This window comes from Embiotoca jacksoni, unplaced genomic scaffold (genome assembly GCF_022577435.1).
Source record: "Embiotoca jacksoni isolate LCO1_2020_lvr unplaced genomic scaffold, fEmbJac1.0.p SCAF_5, whole genome shotgun sequence".
NCBI classification, from domain to species: Eukaryota; Metazoa; Chordata; class Actinopteri; family Embiotocidae; genus Embiotoca; species Embiotoca jacksoni.
In genome coordinates this window covers 16,655,347-16,677,201 of record NW_027185403.1, presented here as the reverse complement: position 1 = coordinate 16,677,201, position 21,855 = coordinate 16,655,347, and the positions used below count along the sequence as shown (strand labels likewise).

Below are 21,855 nucleotides of genomic sequence, written 5' to 3'. Positions count from 1 at the left end.
TGAATTTGATTCAGTATCTGTTGTGTCACATAAGAAAGTCAAATCACATTTGCTACGAAGTTTTAGCAGAAGCTCACCTCAAATCAGCGCATTCACTAAGCGCATACGTCTGTAGTCACAGTTTGCATTGTTGCCTGTCCAGAGTGAAAGCAGAACATTATGAGGTGTCATACTGCTGCTTTTACCTGGAGCGTCTTTATACAGCCATCCACAGGATGAAAATTTAGGTGAGTAATAGCTGAAATACATTTTTGGAAATAATCTTCCCTCTAAACTGGCAAGTGGCAGTAAAGCTAAGGTAGGAACCCCTGGCTACAATGGAAATAAAATTACTTTTACACTGAGGCGACTTTGTTACATTCTTACTGCTCTAAAAGTTTCTGCTGTAGTTATGTTATATATATATATATGTAGTTATGTTATATATATATATATATATATATATATATTATATAGTTATAATATCAACAGGTTTCTCCCCGTCCCATTCAGGAAGAGACTCCGGTTGATTGGCCACTGTCTTACTAATGGCTCCAGCTGCAGCCAGTAATATGGGAAGCTGCATTATTCATATAGGAGGTTTCAGATTGGTTGGAGGTGAACCTGGGACCACACCTCCAGCCAACCAGACCAGGTCTTCATGAATAATACAAATTGTATGAACATAGCTTCCAAAACAGGACAGGGGGAAATCGTGACGGTAAGGAATTTAATCTTTCCAAACTGTTGGTGAATCAAATGCCTTGATTATGTTTATACTAGACTCAGTATTTATATATAAAAAAAAAAATGTCAAAAGAAACCACAATAGCAGAGCTTTAAGTTAAAAACTTTGAATCTGAACAGATGCACTTTGCTCATTTACTGTAGTTCTCAAATATAATCCAAAGGAAGGAACACACTATTTGCATCTTTAGGCATTATGATGTCAAAGTAGTCCCAAGATAATTAGCCTTAAAACCTTTCCAACTGCTGCAAGCTTGTCAGCCAGCCTAAAAAAAAGGTCAATTTCAAGCCTTTTTTTCAAATATACTGTAAGTGTTACTGGTTAGCGCTCTCTGCCTTTCAAGGGCAGATTTACTGTAGTTTGATTTAGAGGTACAAATTAACCGCAAAACATGTTGGCAAAAAAAAAAGAGAAACTTCAGAGGATTTTATTGGATTACTTTTACTCTGAAATCGATTGTTCAGGCTTAAAATGTATCCAAGCTCTGGGACTCCAATATGAATGAGCTCTCATCTACAACCATTACAACCCTTTGGGAAACGTAGTGAGCTTTACTGATGCGTTGTTTTAGTAACACTCCTTCCCCTGAATGGCTGATATCTCTCATCTGATTATGTTTTCTTACAGTAAATGGACCGCAGCAGATTTCGGTTAACATCTCCTGACGGCCTTCAACATAATGACGCTGCGCTACCTTGTGTTACCAAAAGGAGAAATTTCATTACATTATAAATTTGCAGAAACGCCACCACACTGCGAGGATATTACCATAACAAACATCACAAATGGTAATGTGTGTACAAGGCATGCTTTACTGAAAGGTAGAGAGACTAGAGAGATGCAGTGCTCACGTACACAGAGGGATAAAACAGAAAGTGTGTGTGTGTGTGTTTGTGTGTGAGGGATGGGGGTGTGTGTGTGTGTTTGTGTGTGAGGGATGGGGGTGTGTGTGGCTGGTGGGTGAAAGAGGAAGACGGAGCGTGTGTGCATGCATTAAAATAGGGGATTTTCTTGTCAGAGTAGCAGGGTTGGGGATTAGTTTAGGATCTGACTGAGACGTAGGAGAGAAGGGCTGATGACTTTAGCCACATAAAGAGATGACTGGGCAAATATGGGCACCTACATCAATCTCAGAGGCGAGCACATTGTAGCGACGCCCAGCAGGATGAAAAAACCTCATACGGGCGACAACCGGGGAGATTTTATTTGTTTATGCACGACTGGAGGGAAGGAAATTAATATCAGTGTGTTGAAACCGTTCCTATGGAAGATCTTTATGCTTCCCCAAACTGCAGATTCACACACCAAAATAGATGCAAGTGACACACACACATACATACACACATCCTGCTGAAAGACAGACACTAAAATAACCTCTGTTCCAGCTGGTGGACTGCTGAGGCTCCTGCTGGGCTGTTTTAATGGGGAAAATTAGCCAAGCAGAAAGGTGGATCCTGTTTGTTATGCTCCACTGTCCCCCCCCTTCCACGCAGTCGGCCAAGGAGGCATCCTCTGTTGTCCTCTCTCTCTGTCTCTCTGAGCTCTCTTGACACTGTGTATCTCCACCAGCTGCTGCTGCCTTCACACATCCCGCTCCTCCTGCCTCCACACTCTGCCAGGCACAGATACATGCAGGACGTATATCCAAGCACACACACACACACACACACACATACACAAACTAATCACACATATGCTACATCGAAGTCCAAATCACAAAAACCCACCACAGGATTTATTCTTTAGTATTCCAGGCCCGTCATTGCATATATGTAAACCTGCTGCATAGTGTGCTCACCAGCAACTATCAAACACACACACACACACACACACACACGCACACACGAGAATGCCACAGCAAGACTGTGATGAGGAAAGAATAAAAGGTGCAAACAAATGAGAGGTTTGGATGATTCGGGGAGTCAGACCGAACTGGGAGAGATTGAGAGAAACGAGTTAGAGGTGAGGGAGTGAAGGATGAGAGGAGGATATGCAGAGGGGTGAAAAGCTTCTTTGTTCTGGATGCCCTTGAGACAGCTGACATCGCCACAATAAGACCTTCTTTCAGGGGGAAGGAGACGGAGTCAGAGCGAGAGACAGAGAGAGAGTGGGATTCAGTACTTTTGGCATACTGATACGGTCGTAGTAGAGATAGTAGTAGATGTTATGTCACTTTTTGTGTGTTTTAAATGGTAATTTCATACATTCATCTGACGATGACAACATTTACTCACCGAGTTAGGAATGCCTGAGCGTTCAGTTCAGTTCAGTTCTATCAGTTAACATCGTCCTCAAAAACAGCGACACAAAATAAAAAAAACACAAAGTAGATCAATTGTCAGGTTTTGATCAAACATGGAATAGAAAATATTGCTGACTGTATATCTGTTTAAGTCATTTAATAAGTGTGAGTTCCATAAGTGTTTGTTATGGCTTTATTCAGATGTAACGGGACCATTATCTGACTATTGTAGAAAGACACATGTTTGTAAAATGTATCTGTGATGGATTTTTAAACTTGCTTTACAATTTCACCCTCAGTTTTCAACCATCATGAGAAACATTCACTGGGAGGTGAAAGTGTGTGCAAACACACACAAAAAAGTGTTCCTTCATTCAATAGATAAGACATTTTCAACCCAGACCAACTCTGAAATTTTGGAGCCAATTCCTGATAGTAGGGAGGAAAAACATTCTATTAATTTTTTAATTCATGCCAAACTTCTTTTCCTGCATTAATTTCTATATAAGAAATGATCTGTATATGTGTGTATATATATATATATGTGTGTATATATATATGTATATCGCCATGTATATGTATATCGTGTGTATATATATATGTATATATGTATGTATATGTGTATGTATGTATGTATATGTGTATGTATATATGTAATATATGTATATATGCATGTATATTTATATATGTATATATATATGCATATATATATACATATGTATATATGTATGTATAAATATATATGTAATATATGTATATTTATATATGTATATATATATATACATGTGTATGTCTAAATATATATGTTGTATATATATATGTATAAATGTATATATACATATATATATAAGCATATATATATATATGTCTATATATATGTATGTATATATGTAATATATGTATATATGCATGTATATTTATATATGTATATATATGCAGATATATATATGTATGTATATATATATGCATATGTATATATGTGTATGTCTAAATATATATGTAATATATGTATATATATATGTATATATACAGTAGATACCGATACATCATTTATTTTGTAAAGTTACAGTTAGATGTGAAATTATCCAGAAACTGACAAGAAGATGCATCTTTGCCTTTCACCTTCAGTAGAAATTGGCTCAGTTCCCAGGGCTCTGTGAGTCTACCTCATACACGCACAGAGAAGAGTCAAAAGTGGAGAGTGCCAAGAATGACAAGAAGTTAAACTGGAACTCTTTGGGTTCATTAAACAGGTTCTTTTTGTGTAATAAACAGGGCTACTTGAGTGTTGTTAAGTTACTCGGAGATTTTGGCATCATAACCTTTATATAACAATAACTTTGGTGTCTTTCCAGACAGGGACTGAAATGTAAATTTGCCATCACATTGACGTAACAAAATATATTTAAGTGGCTCAGGTTAGCCTTGAGTACAGACGTGAATGGAAAGTCACTGCCCAGATTATTCACATCCACCACAATTTATAGACTGAATTCCTGGTTTATCTTTGATACATAGTACTTATTTGTGTGTGAATGCAGTTTTATGTAATTACTATCATTTTGACTTTTATTGTACTTACATGCAGCAGCAGTAGTAGTAGTGGTAGTGGTAGTAGTAGCAGTAGTGGTAGTACTAGTAGTGGTGGTGGTGGTAGTAGTGGTAGCAGTAGTGGTAGTGGTAGAACTAGTAGTAGTGGTAGTGGTAGAACTAGTAGTGGTGGTAGTGGTAGAACTAGTAGTGGTGGTACTAGTGCTAGTAGTGGTAGTGGTGGTAGTAGTAGTGGTAGTAGTAGCAGTAGTAATAGTAATAGTATTAGTAGTAGTAGTGGCAGTGGTAGCAGTAGCAGAAGCAGTAGCAGTAGCAATAGCAATAGCAGTAGTAGTAGTAGTAGTAGTAGTAGTAGTAGTAGTAGTAGTCGTAGTAGTAGTGTAGCAATTTTGAGAAACGGGCTAAACTAGGAGCAGTTGATCATGTGACTGCTTGTGTTTCTGACCCGTCTGACTTTGTTGTTGGATTCTCAGTAAAAACTGACTAAAACTATGAAAGTAAAGTCCAGCTGTAATAAACCAAAATTTCCCTACAGAGACAGGTCATGAAAATACTTCTGAGTATTTTCTCTACACTTAACTCCATGAACAGAAATACGGAGGGATGTTGGGAAGATTGAATTAATATTTTCTCTGTGAGAATCAACACCATAACTGAGATGCTTCTAGTTTTCACTGCAGTTCTGTCCAAGCTTTTACTTGCTGCTGAGCTTTTGTCACATCTTGCATCAGACACACACACACACACACACACACACACACACCACTCACTTCACTAAAGCTCACACACAAATAGCTTTCGAAATCTGAGAGTGTGTTAGACTTCTCTTCCTCCTCACCCAGAGTTCCTGGACCCAGGGGGTGGAGGGTCTCTTCACCCGTCTCACACGTCCAACTCAAACACAGCGACCCACACATGTGATACACACAGACGCACACACATACTGGCAGCAGACCACATCAGAGGGGGTCCATTCCTCCCCAAGTCCACAGGTCTCTGGATAAACATATTATTCTGGATTAAATGTTTCCCATATTTGTTATTCTTTCCTTCGAGACTCCAGGTGGAATTGGTATGAAACCAAAAATCACATGTACATTCCTTTGAAAGAAAGAGCGGGTTGAGGGGGAACGCTCCGAATGGGGAACGAGAATTCCCTTTCAGAGCGAGAACTTGTAACAACATTTGTGCAGATTTTTCGATTGCCCCAGATTCTTCGTTACACATCTAACAAAGGCCACGCTGTGTTGTGGAGAAGTGGTCTCTTCCCCCCGTTGCAACCCGCCCTGCACCGCCGCTCAGCATTCTCTCCAAAACCAGGAAGTGAGTGTGCACCGAGGAGGTCCGCTGCTGACTCGTAGTCCGATCCAATTGGTTCAAGAGGCGCTGACCCTGCAGTGTGTGTGTGTGTGTGTGTGTGTGTGTGTGTGTGTGTGTGTGTGTGTGTGTGTGTGTGTGTGTGTGTGTGTGTGTTTGTGTGTTTCACCCTCATGTGGCATCAGCTTGAATAGAGATAGGAGGTGACAGCTGAGCTGTGGCTTCAGCCACTGTGAGGCCTAAACTGAAGACTTCAGAGGCAGATGATGATGATGGTGGAGTCCTGCTCAATTATGCCATTATGCTCAAATCACTGCCAGAGCTTCTTGCCCTATCAGAACTCAGCTTATAGCCTTGAGCAAGCCAGTCGGTGAGGTGATGATGTGTGCTGAGAGATCCCAGTCTGGCCACCTCACAGCCCCACTGGCAATGGTAATATCATCTGAGCCATAATGGTGGACGGATGGATGGAGACACATGTTGCAGGAGAAAAGGACTCTTCAATCAACCACCAATTACAAAACTTCTATTTTCAGGAGCGGAGAGGAAACTTGAATCCAAGCGCATACACACTCTGGTCAAATATTAGCAGTCAACTCAGCATCCCGACACAAATATGCCAGAGAATCATGCATAATCTGATGCTCTTGAATGATCTCAGCCTTCGATGTCAGCTCCCTGCATACTAATTCAACCGTGGGCAACAGCAGCGACACAATAGGCTGAAACCGCGCTCCTTTCTTGTTTATTTTTGTAAACTGCGCAACTCCAACTTTGCGCAGCGGTGGGACCTGCGTCGTGGACGGAGTGTTCTCGCTGCGTCGCGTTTGATGTCTCACTCTCTCGCTCTCTTTGGACCCCGGAGACATTGCTCATGCATAATCGCTTGTGTGTCTTTCTGATCTGCCTCTATCTGCTGCTTGTGGAGGTTAACGCGCAGAGTTGCTCGCACAGAAACACACTTGCTAAATTAGAGTCGAGCGAAATGCGACTTATTTCCCCGAAAATAGCAAAAGAAAGACAGCAAACAAAGACAGGAAGGAGTTCTGTCGTGTTTATTGAGGTGATATAAGAAGCAGTACAGCTCTGCAGGCCTCTCTCATCTTCTCGCATGTCATTTAGCTCTCTGCTGTGCTAAACAACTCAATCGAATTTGGTATTTTAAACACACTCACGCTGCGTTCAGCTTAATAAAACCATCTACTCCTGTAATTCATCATCCTTACCATACATTAGGTTGGGAAATCAGGGGAAGTGATGTGATTGGAGGGCCGGCGCTCCTGTATGGCTCAGTATTCTGGTGAGGACTCTAAGTGTAGAGGGGGCGTAGGGGTCACGAGGTGTGTGTGTGTGTGTGTGTGTGTGTGTGTGTGTGTGTGTGTGTGTGTGTGTGTGTGTATGTGTGTGTGTGTGTGTGTGTGTGTGTGTGATGGCAGCATCACCATCCTCCAGGGCTCAGCAGGCTAATTAATAATGAATCCCAGAGAGTCTCTGTTTGAAATGCAGATGTGCAACTGCCGGCTCCGCCTGCTCCTTCAGAGGGACCTGTGTGTGTGTGTGTGTGTGTGTGTGTGTGTGTGTGTGTGTGTGTGTGCGTGCTTGTGCGTGCTTGTGTGCGCGTGTGCGCGTGCGTGCGTGTGTGTGTGTGTGTGTGTGTGTGTGTGTGTGTGTGTGTGTGTGTGTGTGTGTGTGTGTGTGTGTGCGTGCGTGTGTGTGTGCGTGCTTGTGCTTGTGTGTGCTTGTGTGTGTGTGTGTGTGTGTGTGTGTGTGTGTGTGTGTGTGTGTGTGTGTGTGTGGTGGGGGGAGTTTGTGGGCCACAGGGGAAAGTATGTTGGTTGGTTGTTTAGCAGCAACAGAGAACTTGCTCATATTCCTCATAAAATTTTCACTGGGGCCTTTCATGAAACATCGACATCGCGTTTGACTACTGAGCAAGAAGAGAAGAAGCAGAGAAGTTTCCGTGACAACCCTGCCCTCTCCTCTGCTCCGCAGTCCCTTCTCTTGCTCGTTGGTGCCGTCGGAGGCCTCAACCCCGAGCTCTTCTCTGCTCTCAGCAGAGACGAGGAGACGAAGGAGGAGGATGTGGAAGAGGAGCTGGAGAGGGTGCTGAAGAGCATACATTACCTTTCTATAGACTCTCCACTCTTCTTCAATGCTTTCTGTTTAGGATCCTCTGTGTTCATGTGTGTGTGTGTTCGAGCAGTTTGAAGTTTAACAGATGGTAATGTTATGTAGATTTTTTACCCGCCGTGGCTCCGTCACTGACCCAGGAACAATATACTAGCCTCTTCTGCAGACAGCACCTGTAACACACACACACACACACACACATGCGATGAATAATCTCTCTGACAAACGTTGGCTTTGTCTGAGGGATGGCAAGAGGGACAAACAGTTTAAATTTTGTTCAGGTGTTTCAAATCCTTACAGATAATAATAAAAAAAAATATATATATTGTAACAATTGCTTTTGCACAGTGTTTGTTCTCCGAGAGTGAAAGGAATGAAATTTTTCAGGAGCTCAAAGACTCTCTGACCTCAGGCCTGTGTCTTGTTGTGACTGAATTCATTTTCTAATTAACTGGGAAAAATAATTTTACGCTGGAATTTACATCATAGTTGGAATACTAATATCCAAACCTGAGACATTTAAATTCACGCTCTCCGTTGCACTTTGGTGTCTTTGAGTTGTTCAGGGAAATTAAATTACTTAAATCTGAAACACGTTCAAAACAACTTTATCTTATAAAAAAAAAAAAAGAATAATCCTGGGTGTTTAAAGAAATCTCTTATACTTGATTTCTCTTATAATGGCAGAATATTGTCATGATCCAATGTTTTTTATTTATACTTCCATATATCATCTGTGTATTCAGTTTTGTAGCTCTGCATTATTTATATTACATTTTACACATTAATATGATTCTTAATACAAACACATTTTGTGACAGCAACATTTCATCATCAGAGTGACTTGTCATATTTAAATCCACAGTTTAATGTCATTTCAAGATCACTGTTGTGGCCATGAAATGTAACACTAAGCCTGTGTGATCTTATTTTAATATGTTCCTAATTTAAAGTCAAATTTATTTTACCCCAAACAAGTTCAGGTGTAGTTTCACCCTCTCATCCTAAACTTAATTTTTTTTTTTTTACTGCTGTCTGATCATCGGGATCATGCCAAACTGTGCTAATCTTTTATCTGGTATTAATTGCTTCTCTTACGAGTTGATAATTAATGGAAACTTTTCAAAATAAAAGTCACATTTATTAGCGAAACAAAAGCAAAAAAAAATCAAACTGACGTCACTGTAGTAAATGTAACACCTGATCTCCTGAATTTTGTCTTAATTAGTGAAACATTTTACGTTGATGTAATGCTCTGCTTATTGCAGGTTGAGTTCAATGTCATAAACATTATGAATGCAGTTTTTCTCTCTAAATTCCTGCAATTTCAGACATTTCCCTCCTCAGAACGAGGCTGTCGGGAAAACCCAGCGAACAGGACACTTCGAGGAAAAACCTTCAGAGACTCATTTTCTGCATGTAAAAGTCTCGACACTTCCACACTTGTTGAAAAGCACCCCTTTCATCCCCCCCTCCTCCCCCCCTCTCCTCCTCGTCGTTACATTATGATTTGCAGATGTCTGAAATCACGTGCACAGAATATAGAACCACACGCACACACACTCGCACACACGTATAACACCTTGAACTAGGGTCTCGCAGTGCAGACCAAACAGACGCACTGGGCCTCATGCATTATGAATGGACATTTACACTCTCCTGGGATGAGCTTCAGCTTCACATACATTCACCCATCGGTGTGTCCAATGTATTACTTCCTCATAACCTCTGCTGGACACACACACACACACACACACACACACACGGAGTCAGAAGTGAGGTTTGTGATTGACAGCATGCACCTCCATATCACAAGCAGCGCATAAAAAGACGTCGTTGTGTCAAGTCGACGAGGAAAACAAACGACTTGTCACCGAAATGTCGCCACATTAGTTTGAGGTTTTGTTTCTGAAGGGCCGCCTCGTCTAAACACTCGTCACTGTCTTTTATTAGCGACGTCACGGGTTAATGGAAATATCGATTTTACTGTCTGGGAGCTTGTGAAGTATCTACGGCGGGTGTCATCGAGATGACAGGGAGGCTTTGGATTCCTTTAAACAAAACAAGCACAAACTGAAATGCTCTAACAAACAAAAATACACCAAAAGAAGTTTGTTAATAACAAAAAATGAAAGCTTCATTTTATGTTTGTATGAAAAACAGGACGGAAATAAGTTCATTCCTCACATAAATAGATAAATAAATACTGGCCACTGTTGGCGGGCATGGGGCAGAGATTTAGGCGTCATGGGGAAAGTTTTCAAAGGTCATGACACCAAGTGACAGGTCCCGCCCTGAGGCCCAGAGGCAGTCTCTAAAATCTGATTTATCTATAGGCTGCGTGCCGGTGCGCTAATGTGGAGAGGGGGACATTTAGACCAAAATAAATAATTAAAAAAATACCCCTCTACGGCACCTTTAGACTTTTACAGGAAAACAACTCCAAAACATTTTTTTAAAGTAATTTTTGGAAAGAAAAGACAAAACTATATTATAAATAAATATTATAGGGATGACAAAATACAATTAAGTCCTTCAAAGTACAAAAAATAAGAAAGACCAAACCTGCAGCATGTTTTTGTCCTTAAAGCTATACAAGCATTCACAACATTAATTAAATTCAATATTTCCAAAAGTTATGGGTGCCAATGTTGTTGTTTTGTAAACCAGTATTTTACAAACCTGCAACCAGGAAGCAATTTAATTTAATATTTAAAACATATTAAGTTATAGGCCAATTGTAAGAAGCGGTTGTTTTAGGAGTGAAAGCAATCAATATGCTATTTTATTTAGAAAATATCCTGAAAATATTATTGATTTGTTTTTGCCTCATGAATAATATACCTACTGCAGGTTATCGTTAACAAATCTTTGTATTTACTCCACTTCTTGTGCAGTAAACAACCTCAGAAGATAATCGGTGTAAGATCCACTCACAGCCGTCAAGCAAACACAAACAAGCCGCTAAACAAGTGCGATCAACAGCCACAAACTGACATTTCACAAAGACAAAATGAACGAAATTATGAGTCATTAGTTGTAGTTCTTTAGCAGTAATGTGCACCTTGGTAGGGGAGAGCCTGCAGTGCTGCATGGTGTAAGTGTAGCAGAGGCTGGCTCGGGTTATCTGTGAATGGGCTCTTTATTGGAGGCGCGGAGCGGGGATTTGCCTTTTATTCGCCTCGCTATGGAAACGCGCTCGACGGCAGAAAAATGTTGATGCGAATAAAAGGAATCGGCACAAGGAGCGTTTCCAGAGAAGCATCTGTTACACTTAGAAACTTAGACTATCGACAGCAATACAACCCCCTCTCCAAGTCCCTCTCCTGTCTGCTTTATGCGCCACAAAAACGCACACTTTATCTTTGAAACAAGACAAAAAATATGATTGTTTAAATTCTAATCGTGGAATTGCTTTGGTAAAATTTTAAACCTCGAATTTTGTTCACATCTCGCCTTCCAGATTAAATTAACTCTATTAGTAAAATCCATTTTCCTTCAAATGGAGAATTCATCCTCCAAAATCAATTCGCTGTGGCGCGTCATAAATGACACGTCTGAAAATGCAGCAGTCTCACTGAAATACCACAACTACCATTGTGCTTCACTTTTACTACATATATTGTACTTAATTATTCTTCCTGTTTCATCCCATTACGACTCAAACGAAGCAATCCAGTTCAGCAAACTAGGCCGCTGCCATCCACATCAAATATTCAGCCACTTTTAGCCAAGTTTCAAAGAGGAAGCTCCATAAAGAATTTACGCACAACATCACACAGGAATTAGAATAAGAACAAAACAACAAACAGATGATGAATTATTTTCCTTCCATCTACAGACTTGTAGGCTCCACTGTGAGACTTTAGAAAAGACCATCCTGTCATCGCCTTTCCCCTCTCTCCGCTGTCTGTCATTCCTCCGTTACCCGAGGCCCTGTCCACCGTCCAGCGGCCCTGTCCTCACTTCCAGCCCGCGGTCAGCTCACCTGTTCCGGCCTCCTCTCGTGTCTCCTGTCTCCTGTCTCCACCAGCAGCTTGTGGCTCGGCTCAGCCGCTCTTTAATGACTTTCTGGTGGCTGCAGCCTTCTTTTATTTCTCCTAAATGTATGAAAATGTATGCAAATTTAAATCAAGCTTAACCTGGGAGCTCGAGCAATATATTTAATGGAATTTCAAACCAATAAGGAGACTGGAACGCAGCCTTCTAATGGCAAATATAATTACGCAGCTAATCTCAGATATGCAGATAGATCTTTTTCAACTCTGAGAGGACCTGATGAGATTCTTAAAGACTGTGTAAGTGTCTGCTGCGCGAGCTCACGTGTGCATTTTTGTGAATAGGTAAAAATGATGACGTTTTAGGTTGTAAACCGGTGACAGCATTTCCAACAGTAGCAGCAAAAAGTGAGTTTAGCTTACCAGAGTAATGTAAATTTTATATATATATGTAAATCTTAATTTTAAAGCTCTAAATTGCAATAATCAGCCCACGCATGTTTTATTTTTGTCAAATAAAATGGATAAGGATTATGGATGCGTGCGTAAAACAATTTTGCGTAAAACACAACGTTCAGTCGTGTCATTCTACAAACACCTAAGGAAATATTCTCCAAGTTAATAATTAGCAGTGAGAACTGCTCTTAGTTTGATTGTATCCCTCTAAATTAAGTGCTGGCACGTCTAAGAAATGCCATTGCGCTTTAATCTCCTTCTTCGCACGCGCTCAAGGGTGACAGGAGCAGCAATAAACTCGTGCGTAAATCAGTTGGAAACTTTAATTAATAAACAGGAACTGCGCTCCACGCTCACATCATTCCACAGCCAGACCCACTGGACCAGCTCCCCGACACACTTCCGGTTCGACTCCCTGTAACCCTTCCCTACCCGCAGCGCTGCTTTCAGAGGCGGAGGTTCCGGTATCTGCGCCGCCATTGGTGGAGACGTGTCGTCACTGCGTCTCAGTCGGACTGTGAGTGGTGGTGGAGGCTGTCAGTCAGTGCCAGGCTGCTGCCGAGACTCCAGAGAGAGGGAGATGTCAGAGGCTGAGCTGCTCCCTCCCTTCAGTAGCATTAGTGGGGTTCAGCAGCCAGCATGGCCACAGCTGCCTCCAGCCCCTACACCCTGCTCAGCTCCAGTCCCATGATCCACCCGGACAGCCAGGCCATGCAGCCTGCGAGCCCCTACAGAGGACACCAGAAACTCCTCCAGAGTGAGTACCTGCAGAGCGTCCAGAGCAACGGGCACCCCCTCGGGCACCAATGGGCGAGCAGTTTGTCGGAGGGCAGCCCCTGGTCGGCCTCCATGGAGCAGCAGGACGTCAAACCAGGCCGAGAGGACCTGCAGCTCGGCATCATCCATCACCGCTCTTCGCACGTAGCGCATCACTCCCCTCATCACAACAACCATGGCAACCACCCGGGAGCCTGGGGAACTCCGGTGTCCCACAACTCCTCCATCACCAGCGGGCAGCAGATCAACATCTACTCCCAGACGGGTTTCACTGTCAACGGCATGCTGGACCACGGAGGGCTCACACCTCCACCCAACCCGCAGGGCCAAGGCATGCACCCGGGCCTCAGGGACACACTCAGCCCCGAGCACAGCGACCTCGGCGGGCACCACTGCCACGACCACTCCGACGAGGAGACGCCAACTTCGGACGAGCTGGAGCACTTTGCCAAGCAGTTCAAACAGAGGAGAATCAAGCTGGGCTTTACGCAGGCGGACGTGGGTTTGGCACTGGGCACGCTTTACGGTAACGTCTTTTCCCAAACTACCATCTGCAGGTTCGAGGCACTGCAGCTGAGCTTTAAAAACATGTGCAAACTAAAGCCGCTGCTGAACAAGTGGCTGGAGGAGGCAGACTCTTCCACTGGCAGCGCTAGCAGTATAGACAAGATAGCAGCTCAGGGGAGGAAGAGGAAGAAGAGGACGTCCATCGAGGTCAGCGTGAAGGGAGTTCTTGAGACGCACTTTCTCAAGTGTCCCAAACCCTCCGCGCCGGAGATCACCTCGCTGGCGGACTCGCTGCAGCTGGAGAAGGAGGTGGTGCGCGTGTGGTTCTGCAACCGGAGGCAGAAGGAGAAGCGCATGACGCCGCCCGGAGAGCCGCCGCCGCACGAGGGACCCTATTCTCACAGCGGGAGTGCAGGAGACGCTTCCTCGTGCCACGACCTCTGACCGAAGCACCGGGAGGAATCCCCCCCCTCTCCTCCTCTCTCTCCCCCCCCCTCCCTCCGGCACAGACTCTCGAGCGCAGGGGCGCGCGGTGGCCCCTTCCAGGCTCCGCGCCTGTCCCGGTACAGACTCCTCCAGATGCCTCCAGCACTGAAACCCGACAATAACAATAACAGAGATACCTGCTCAGCCTTCGTCGTTTTCTAACTGTCATGAGGGCATTACTCCATAGCGGCATATCAAACGTCACATTTCAGATCCCTCTTTGGAGCCCGCCAATTTGTTTCCTACATCACGGATATAAATACAAAATGTGCCTAATAACCTGCCAGCGCCTTTGGTTTGTGTCTCCATTTCAGCTCTAGAGTAACGCTAAAACGGGACTGAGGTTTTGTTTGGACTTGTTTGGGCTCTGCTCACACACGCTGTGCTTGTGTTGTCCGATCAGTGGCGTGAAACAAATAATAATATCACTTTTCTTAATTGATTTGTTGCAGCACCAGAGGCCATTTTACAGTCCAGCTCACGCTTCCCTCGGGCTTCTTCAATGCTTTAGTTCTCACCTTATTTACATGCATTATTTTGTAACATTACATGTAGCAAATCTGTAATTATTATTATTATTATTATTATTTTTGCTTATGCCAATATAGGCCATCATTCCAGTTGTACAAGAGGTATTGCCAGCATAATAGCACTTGGAGTTTTTTTTTTTCTTTAAATGAAATTCCTCCCTCATGGCCTGTAGCTTATGAAGCCACACACAGTTACAGCTATTTATTAATCCATGTATTTGATTTCAATCATCTTCGACCATATAAACTGTGTGGACTCTGAAACAGAGCCGAGAATAGGAAAGAGGGGTTGACGACGCTATACACCTGCCTATAATTTTAATGTACGTTCAGTATCAAAAACAAATTTTATAATCTTAAATACTCCTGTTCTTCGGTTTATTTCTGAAGTATTTTTTCGAATATTGTACAGTTTTATATATTACCCTTTTCAAGTCATTAATTTAAACAAATGCTCTTAGTTATTCATGCACTTAATTAGCAATGTTTAAAAAAAAAAAGCAAACAAAACAAAAAAACAATATTTTCAGTAAGATTGAACTGTTCCGGCGGTTTTATTCCAAATTTCGATGACAGCTCAAGTAATTATTTATTTTCAGTATAAAAGCTTGTATTATGTTTTGAAATAAACTATGTATGTTGTAATAAACAATTTCTTGCTACAACTGTCTAAAACAGAGTTGAACTTCAGAGGAATGAATATTGAATATGCAGAAGTTAGAAGCAGGCTTAAAATCATTATCACAATTAGGCCTATTATGATGATTGTTATTATAATGATTTTTATTATTATTATTAAAATAGGGAAAGCAATAGCCTAATTAAAATGTAAAATACATTTTCTTTATTTAATACAAATTTTAAAATGTTACATAATATTAAAGATTCTGTACTTAATATTGGTTCACCTAAAAACTCTATTCATAAGTTTATTTATGTTATGCTATTATATTTACATATTTGCATTGTTAAATAGCATAACCTTCACTGAGCCTCAATGTCGTGTCAAAAGGCAACTTTTGCAGATGTTCCGTGTCACTAACAGCAGTAAAATATCCAGAGGTTGAGCGGGACCTCGGCTGCAGGTCTGCCGGCTCCACGGATCGCAGCAAACGGAGACGCTTTTCTCCAGCCCGTTCCACTGAAATGTTATTGTCCGGGCCCTCTGCCCTCCTCAATCAGACATGCGTGATTTATCGCCTGGGCCGCTGGGCCTGACAGCAAAACACAATGACACACACACACACACACACACACACACACACACACACACACACACACACACGCACACACACACACACACACACACACACACACACACACAATCAGAAGCAGATGAATCTCATTTCAAAGACTACAGCTGTGTATAATTGGCCGTGCAGGGGCAAAATAGAGCTGTATTTCCTTTAAAAAAAAAAAATCCTAATGCCTAAAAATAATTTAGGGATGGTTTGGATATAAGTAGGCCTATAGATGCGGCGCTGTTTTAAATGATTCAAAAATAGATGTGGAGAGGGAGAGCGAAGGAGGGAGAGAGGAGAGGCGGAAGGGTGCTAGGCCTTGCCTTGAAATGGAGAGCCTGACTGGAATACTAATGTGTCTGAATTTATGCATCTCCTCAGTCTGCAGCCCTGAGAGGGGGGTGGGGGAGGGGGAGAGAGAAAAGGGTGTGAGGGTGGAGGTGAAAGGGGGGCTCTTATGTAGAAGAAGAGAAAAGTAAAACCATGGTTGATTGATTCCATCCATCTATTTTAGTTCGGAATAATCCCTGATTTCTGGGAGAGAGAGGAGGAGGAGGAGGAGGAGGAGGAGGGGAATGACCCTGGAAAGAAGAAGCAAACAAGCAAAGCAAGCCAAGGTCCAGAGCAGCACTGCAGTATCCTTGAGCCTCTTCCACCTCTTCAGTGTGGAGCTCCAGCACTGCCTGGATGTTAAAAACAAACCTCCACCATCCAAATATGTCTTTCAAGAGTAACTGATACCCCCTCAGAAATATCTCACCAGTGGAAAAATGATTGACTCGGGGAAAGGACAGTGAGAAAAACATAACAGGTGTGAGATGAAAGCGTACTTCAGAGGTATTAAATGATGAACTTCAAGTAATTATTTCTCAAAAAAAAAAAAACCGCTTTAGGTTGGATGACTGGGCTTTGCTCTGTGGCAGATAATTGAGCCTGTGAATCAGATCCTGAGTGAGTGCAGACTGATAATCAGACACGCGACAATAGAAGCAGAGGTAGTGATTTGTGTCGTCGCAGGTTGGAGGATGAGCACAGTTGTTTACTGGCACGCCTCGCACATTTCTCATAATTACATCTCATCTCCAACCTTCTGTCAGTCTGTATCCTCTTTTAAAGAGCTTTCCCTGAAAGTTAACAGCAAAAATGAAAAGAGAAACAATGGTCACCAAATCCTGTAAAATAAATTGTTTTTCAAAGCTTTTAATAGTGTTATTTTTCCCTCAGAGTCACAAAAACAAACCTCTGAAGGTCAGTAAAGTAAGAGCAGTAACTTTAAAGCAGGTTGGCGAAACCTTTCTGAGAAGGCAGAAGAAAGTATGTGAGATGTTGATATACTGTTTGCAGTAAAACTAGAAAGGTAGGAGGTCAAAGAGAGGACATTGAACATCACGTTTCTCTTTAATTATATCGGAGGAAAGCACGGGGCTGCAGTCTGCTTACCAAGAACACAGACGAGAGGGAAACAGCAGCATGAGAGGATGGGAGTAATGAATATCAGCCACATGGTTGTTCCACTTTTTGAACACCAATTCTGTCTCTTCCTTTTCTTAAAGTGTATAAAATCATCCACTTTGCAGGACTCCTTTATTTTCTGCAAACTGCTGCTTGCAACAAAAGGTCACAAATGTGTTTTCATACCTCTGATGTCAGACCACTCTTAGTCTGACCTGTTCTTGTTGTTCCCGTGCAGACTCTTTTGTGACACCTCAAAGCTGAGCAGTGATTGGTTGCCTGCTGTACGTCAACCACGAGACAAGTTCAAGCAAAAACTCGTTTTTTTCTTCCTTGCTTTGTTTGCATAATTCTTCGTTTGCCTGAAACACCTAAACACTTCTACTAATTTGTGTGAAAAAACTTAAATAATCGCGCATAAAATCAGCCGTTATATTTGTCTTTAAATGTTCAAACAAAACACACAAAAATAACTTTCGACAAGAATAACTTTAATGTAAGCAAATCATTTATTTAACGTGAGCAAATCCAAGTGAGTAAAATATTTGCCTTAAAAATCAATACGTTTTGTTATATAATATATAAATGCTCATGAAACATAATAAAAGTTATGTATTACCAGTGACACGTGTTGTGTATTTAAGTTAGCATTCAATCACTTGGATGTGACATTTAGTAAATCAGAATTTTTAACTTGATATTCTGAAAAAGAAGTGACAAATTAGTTTATTGCGACAACCAAAGTCTTTATGAAAAAAGATCATTTTAAAAACTAAAGTTCCCTCCTGATGTCAGACGAACAAAATGTTGTGTCACATAAAGATAGAAATCCATTACAAGAGGAGCAGCTGGAACAAACTGCATGAGCACATACGATCAGCTCTTCATAAATGTCCTGAAATCACATCATTACCAGATGTGTAGAAAGCAAAACCTTCTGCATGTGATGGTTAAGAATTTCTTGCTTTTCTCCCTCAGACAAAGAATTGTTTTATTTATTTATTTGGGGTTGACACATTTTTGGTATTTTCACACCACAAATTGCACGTTTTGGAATTGTTCAAACACTTTTTCTTTTGGCAAAGCATTACACACTTGTTGCGGGATGGATTTCCACACATTTTCCGACAGCGTGTCCGTGCTTTTACTTCTGCAGGGCAACTGGCTGCTTCAACAACTTCACAGTGATTGTGACCAAACGTGCTCACTGATCACTGGAGGGCAGAGGAACACTCAGTATTGATAATGTATTAGAGGACAGTCGGCGGAATCAATCCTGAGTGTAGCTGGAGAGACAGGAGAGAAGAAAGCAGCGTGGATGAAGATGAGGAGGAGGAGGATGAGGAGGAGGAGGGAAGGTGGGGTGGGGGGGTGGGGGTGGAGGGGTGTTCAAAGAAGAAAGAGAGAAAACAGAAGAATCTGCAATGGGATTAATCGTGTAACCTGAAATCAATTTCACATCCTCAGTTCTGGCATCCAACCCTCCTGACAGGGCTGGGCAGCTCTTAGTGTGTGTGTGTGTGTGTGTGTGTGTGTGTGTGTGTGTGTGTGTGTGTGTGTGTGAGGCATTCAGTACATTCAGGCAACTGATACCAGCATGAAAGTCCATATGAATCATCATGAATAGAAATAAAATGAAGTGCAGCTCTTCATCGCTGCTGGCAAAAGAAAGCTTCTTCTTCTTTCTTTCTTTCCCTTCTCAGATGAGTGGAGCCTGAGACAGGAAACCTTGCACCAACCTGGATCTCCATTTCATTTTTTTTTTTTATATTGAGTCAGTGACAAAGGATTAATTGTAGAAACGGTGTCAGTAGAACAGCTGCCTCTGTGATCTTTGTGCTCCTCTCTGTCGAGACTGTGGGGCTCACGTCTTCGCGATCACCTCGACAATTAAAATATTACTGTTGTCGAGCTGTGCGATCGCTCCATTAAGGAACATATGAACACAAGTGATGGCTGCTGTTTGTTATTTTTATATGTATATATATATATATATATATATATATATATATTTTTTTTTTTTTTATTTTTTTTTATGTGATGTTAGGTGGTCACACATGGCCTGCATGCCTGCACTCAAGAGGTCTTAGGCTGCTTCTAACTATTTAGAGGATTTTTGCTCATCCCACTTATCTGCCAGTTACACACATGCACACACGACGCACACACGCACACACACACGCACACACGCAACACACACCACCACACACCACACACACACGCACACGCACACGTGGGAGTGGTGTATGTGAGAGGAAGAAAGGCTTGTTTATGGCACACGAGTAAATCACTGTCTGATATCTTCATTTGAGACAGAGGGCTGATCACTGCTCGTCCTGCTTGTTCCACATTAACCTCATTATCACACAAGCTCACTCCATTAATTCTCTTGCTTTTATTAGCACCCAGAGTGGATACACACACACACACACACACACACATATATATGTATACACACACACAGTGGACCGATGACAAGCACGGCCTCTACCTCATCTGACAGCTAATGGCTTCATTAGGAGCAGCGTGTTAATTGGCTGACTTTGGGGAGACACTCATTAATGAGGATAAATAGATTCACACCTGAGCAGGGCGCTAGCTCAGCCACAGCAGCACTGTGGGAACTCTGATGAGTGACGAGCAAACGTGGGCTGTTAGTATGACCGCAGCACTTTGCTGAAGAGTGGAAGTCAACGGGATGGAGCCCCTGTCCCCGTCCTTCTTCCTCCCAGCCCTGAACACACTGGTGCTTTCCCTGCCAGGCAGGACGTATTAGCCGAGTGGTTGATTAGCACCAGGAGGCCAAAACAAAGAGCAGTATGTCAAAGCAATTAGCCCCACTGTTTACCTCTCAGCTCCCAGGCTGACTGCAAAATGCATCTAATCCAGGAAGAGAGAGGGAGAGAGGAAGAGGAGCACATGGAGGCAGCTCAGACAGTCACAGAAAAAGGACAACAGCTGGTCCCTAGGCTGGTGTGTGTGTGTGTGTGTGTGTGTGTGTGTGTGTGTGTGTGTGTGTGTGTGTGTGTGCATTGATGAGGGCAGTTCTCTTGCCTCAATCCATCTGCCTTCCTGCCTAGATCTCCATCCTCTGCTGTCTGGCCATGAGAGCTCTGACACGCGCGCACCACACACACACCACACACACACACACACACACACACACACACACACACACTCTCTCCTTTCCACACCACTGGTTAGAGGAGCTCATATCCTCTGGGGAGGGGGGGGGGGGGGGCTACAAAATGGAAGCAGCGAGACAGGATATTTACATAAGGACAGGACACAGACCCAGCGTGGGACACTGAGTGTTCAGCAGTAACTCGTCCTGGGCTGGACAGTATTACCACCTAGTGGTGGGAAAGGTGCATTACTGCATCTCATTCATGTTTACTGGCGGAGGAAACAAAGGGAAATGAAGCCGTTTGGGATGTTGCCATCAAGGGTGTGCTCCACCCAAATTACACAAACATTCCCTCCACTCGGCCCGAGAGCGAGATAAACTGTTCGGTTCACAGCTGCACTGATGGGCTACATATGTTTGTCATAGTTTATCTCCTTTTATCTTGTCCTGGCTACTTTACTGTATTGTTTCACTCTCACCACTGATAGCCCTTTAAGTTGTGTTTTACTGCTTCGGTAAAAGACGTACACCATCATCCTGGTACTGAAACAGTCAGCGACCAGCTGGCGAATATCGTGGAGCTGAAGACCCAGACCCAGAATCCTCCCAGGAGTTAGTGGAGACCGAAACCAAGTTCAAAGTAGGGAACTCACGTTACATCTGCTCTCTGTGCATCCATCACGGCCTGGTTTCAGTTTGCCACCATCTGATCCTGATGCTCTACCTGTCGGATGTGTCAAAAAAAACCAAAAAAACGCTAACATGTTCACCATATCATCTTACGAGGCGATGACGCGTCAGATCAGAGGTTCCCGAACTGGTCAGACCATGTACTCCAAGCTGCTCCAATAAAACTTCCCACTGCAGATACAATTTTATTTTTTTGTCATACAGCAAAACTCACTGATTTAACCAGACAGCAGCTTCAGAAATGTTAAATAACAACATCAGGCCTCCGTTTCATAATCATAGAATACACTTACATGTCTTGCTAAAAAAAAAAAAGAAGAAAAAAAGGAGCCACTCGCGGCTCCAACTGGAGACTTTGACTCCTCTTTTTTTTTTTTTTTTTTACATTAAAAGGTTCATCTCACCTGTCAGGTCCAGTGTTGTCACCTGTTTTTCAGACGTGTTCCTGCACTCATTCTGCTTGTTAGAATAAACAACTGAGGAGTCTGAATCTGACTGACTCAGCTTGACGTGACATCCTTCACTGGCTATGCACAGGCACATTTTATTTCAATTTAAATGATTAGACATTCATTTTTACATGGTTGTAATGTGATGTGTATTTGTAATAACTGTAATCAAATG

General features: G+C 42.5%; 1 protein-coding gene across 1 annotated transcript; it reads left to right on the top strand.

Annotated features, from left to right (window-relative positions):
* Window positions 1-13,008: 13,008 nt before the first annotated feature.
* On the top strand, window positions 13,009-15,386 carry LOC138211635 (POU domain, class 3, transcription factor 4-like). The gene has a single exon (XM_069171607.1). It carries the CDS (start codon window positions 13,061-13,063, stop codon window positions 14,147-14,149), a length of 1,089 nt encoding a protein of 362 aa, XP_069027708.1. The 5' UTR covers window positions 13,009-13,060; the 3' UTR covers window positions 14,150-15,386.
* Window positions 15,387-21,855: the final 6,469 nt, after the last annotated feature.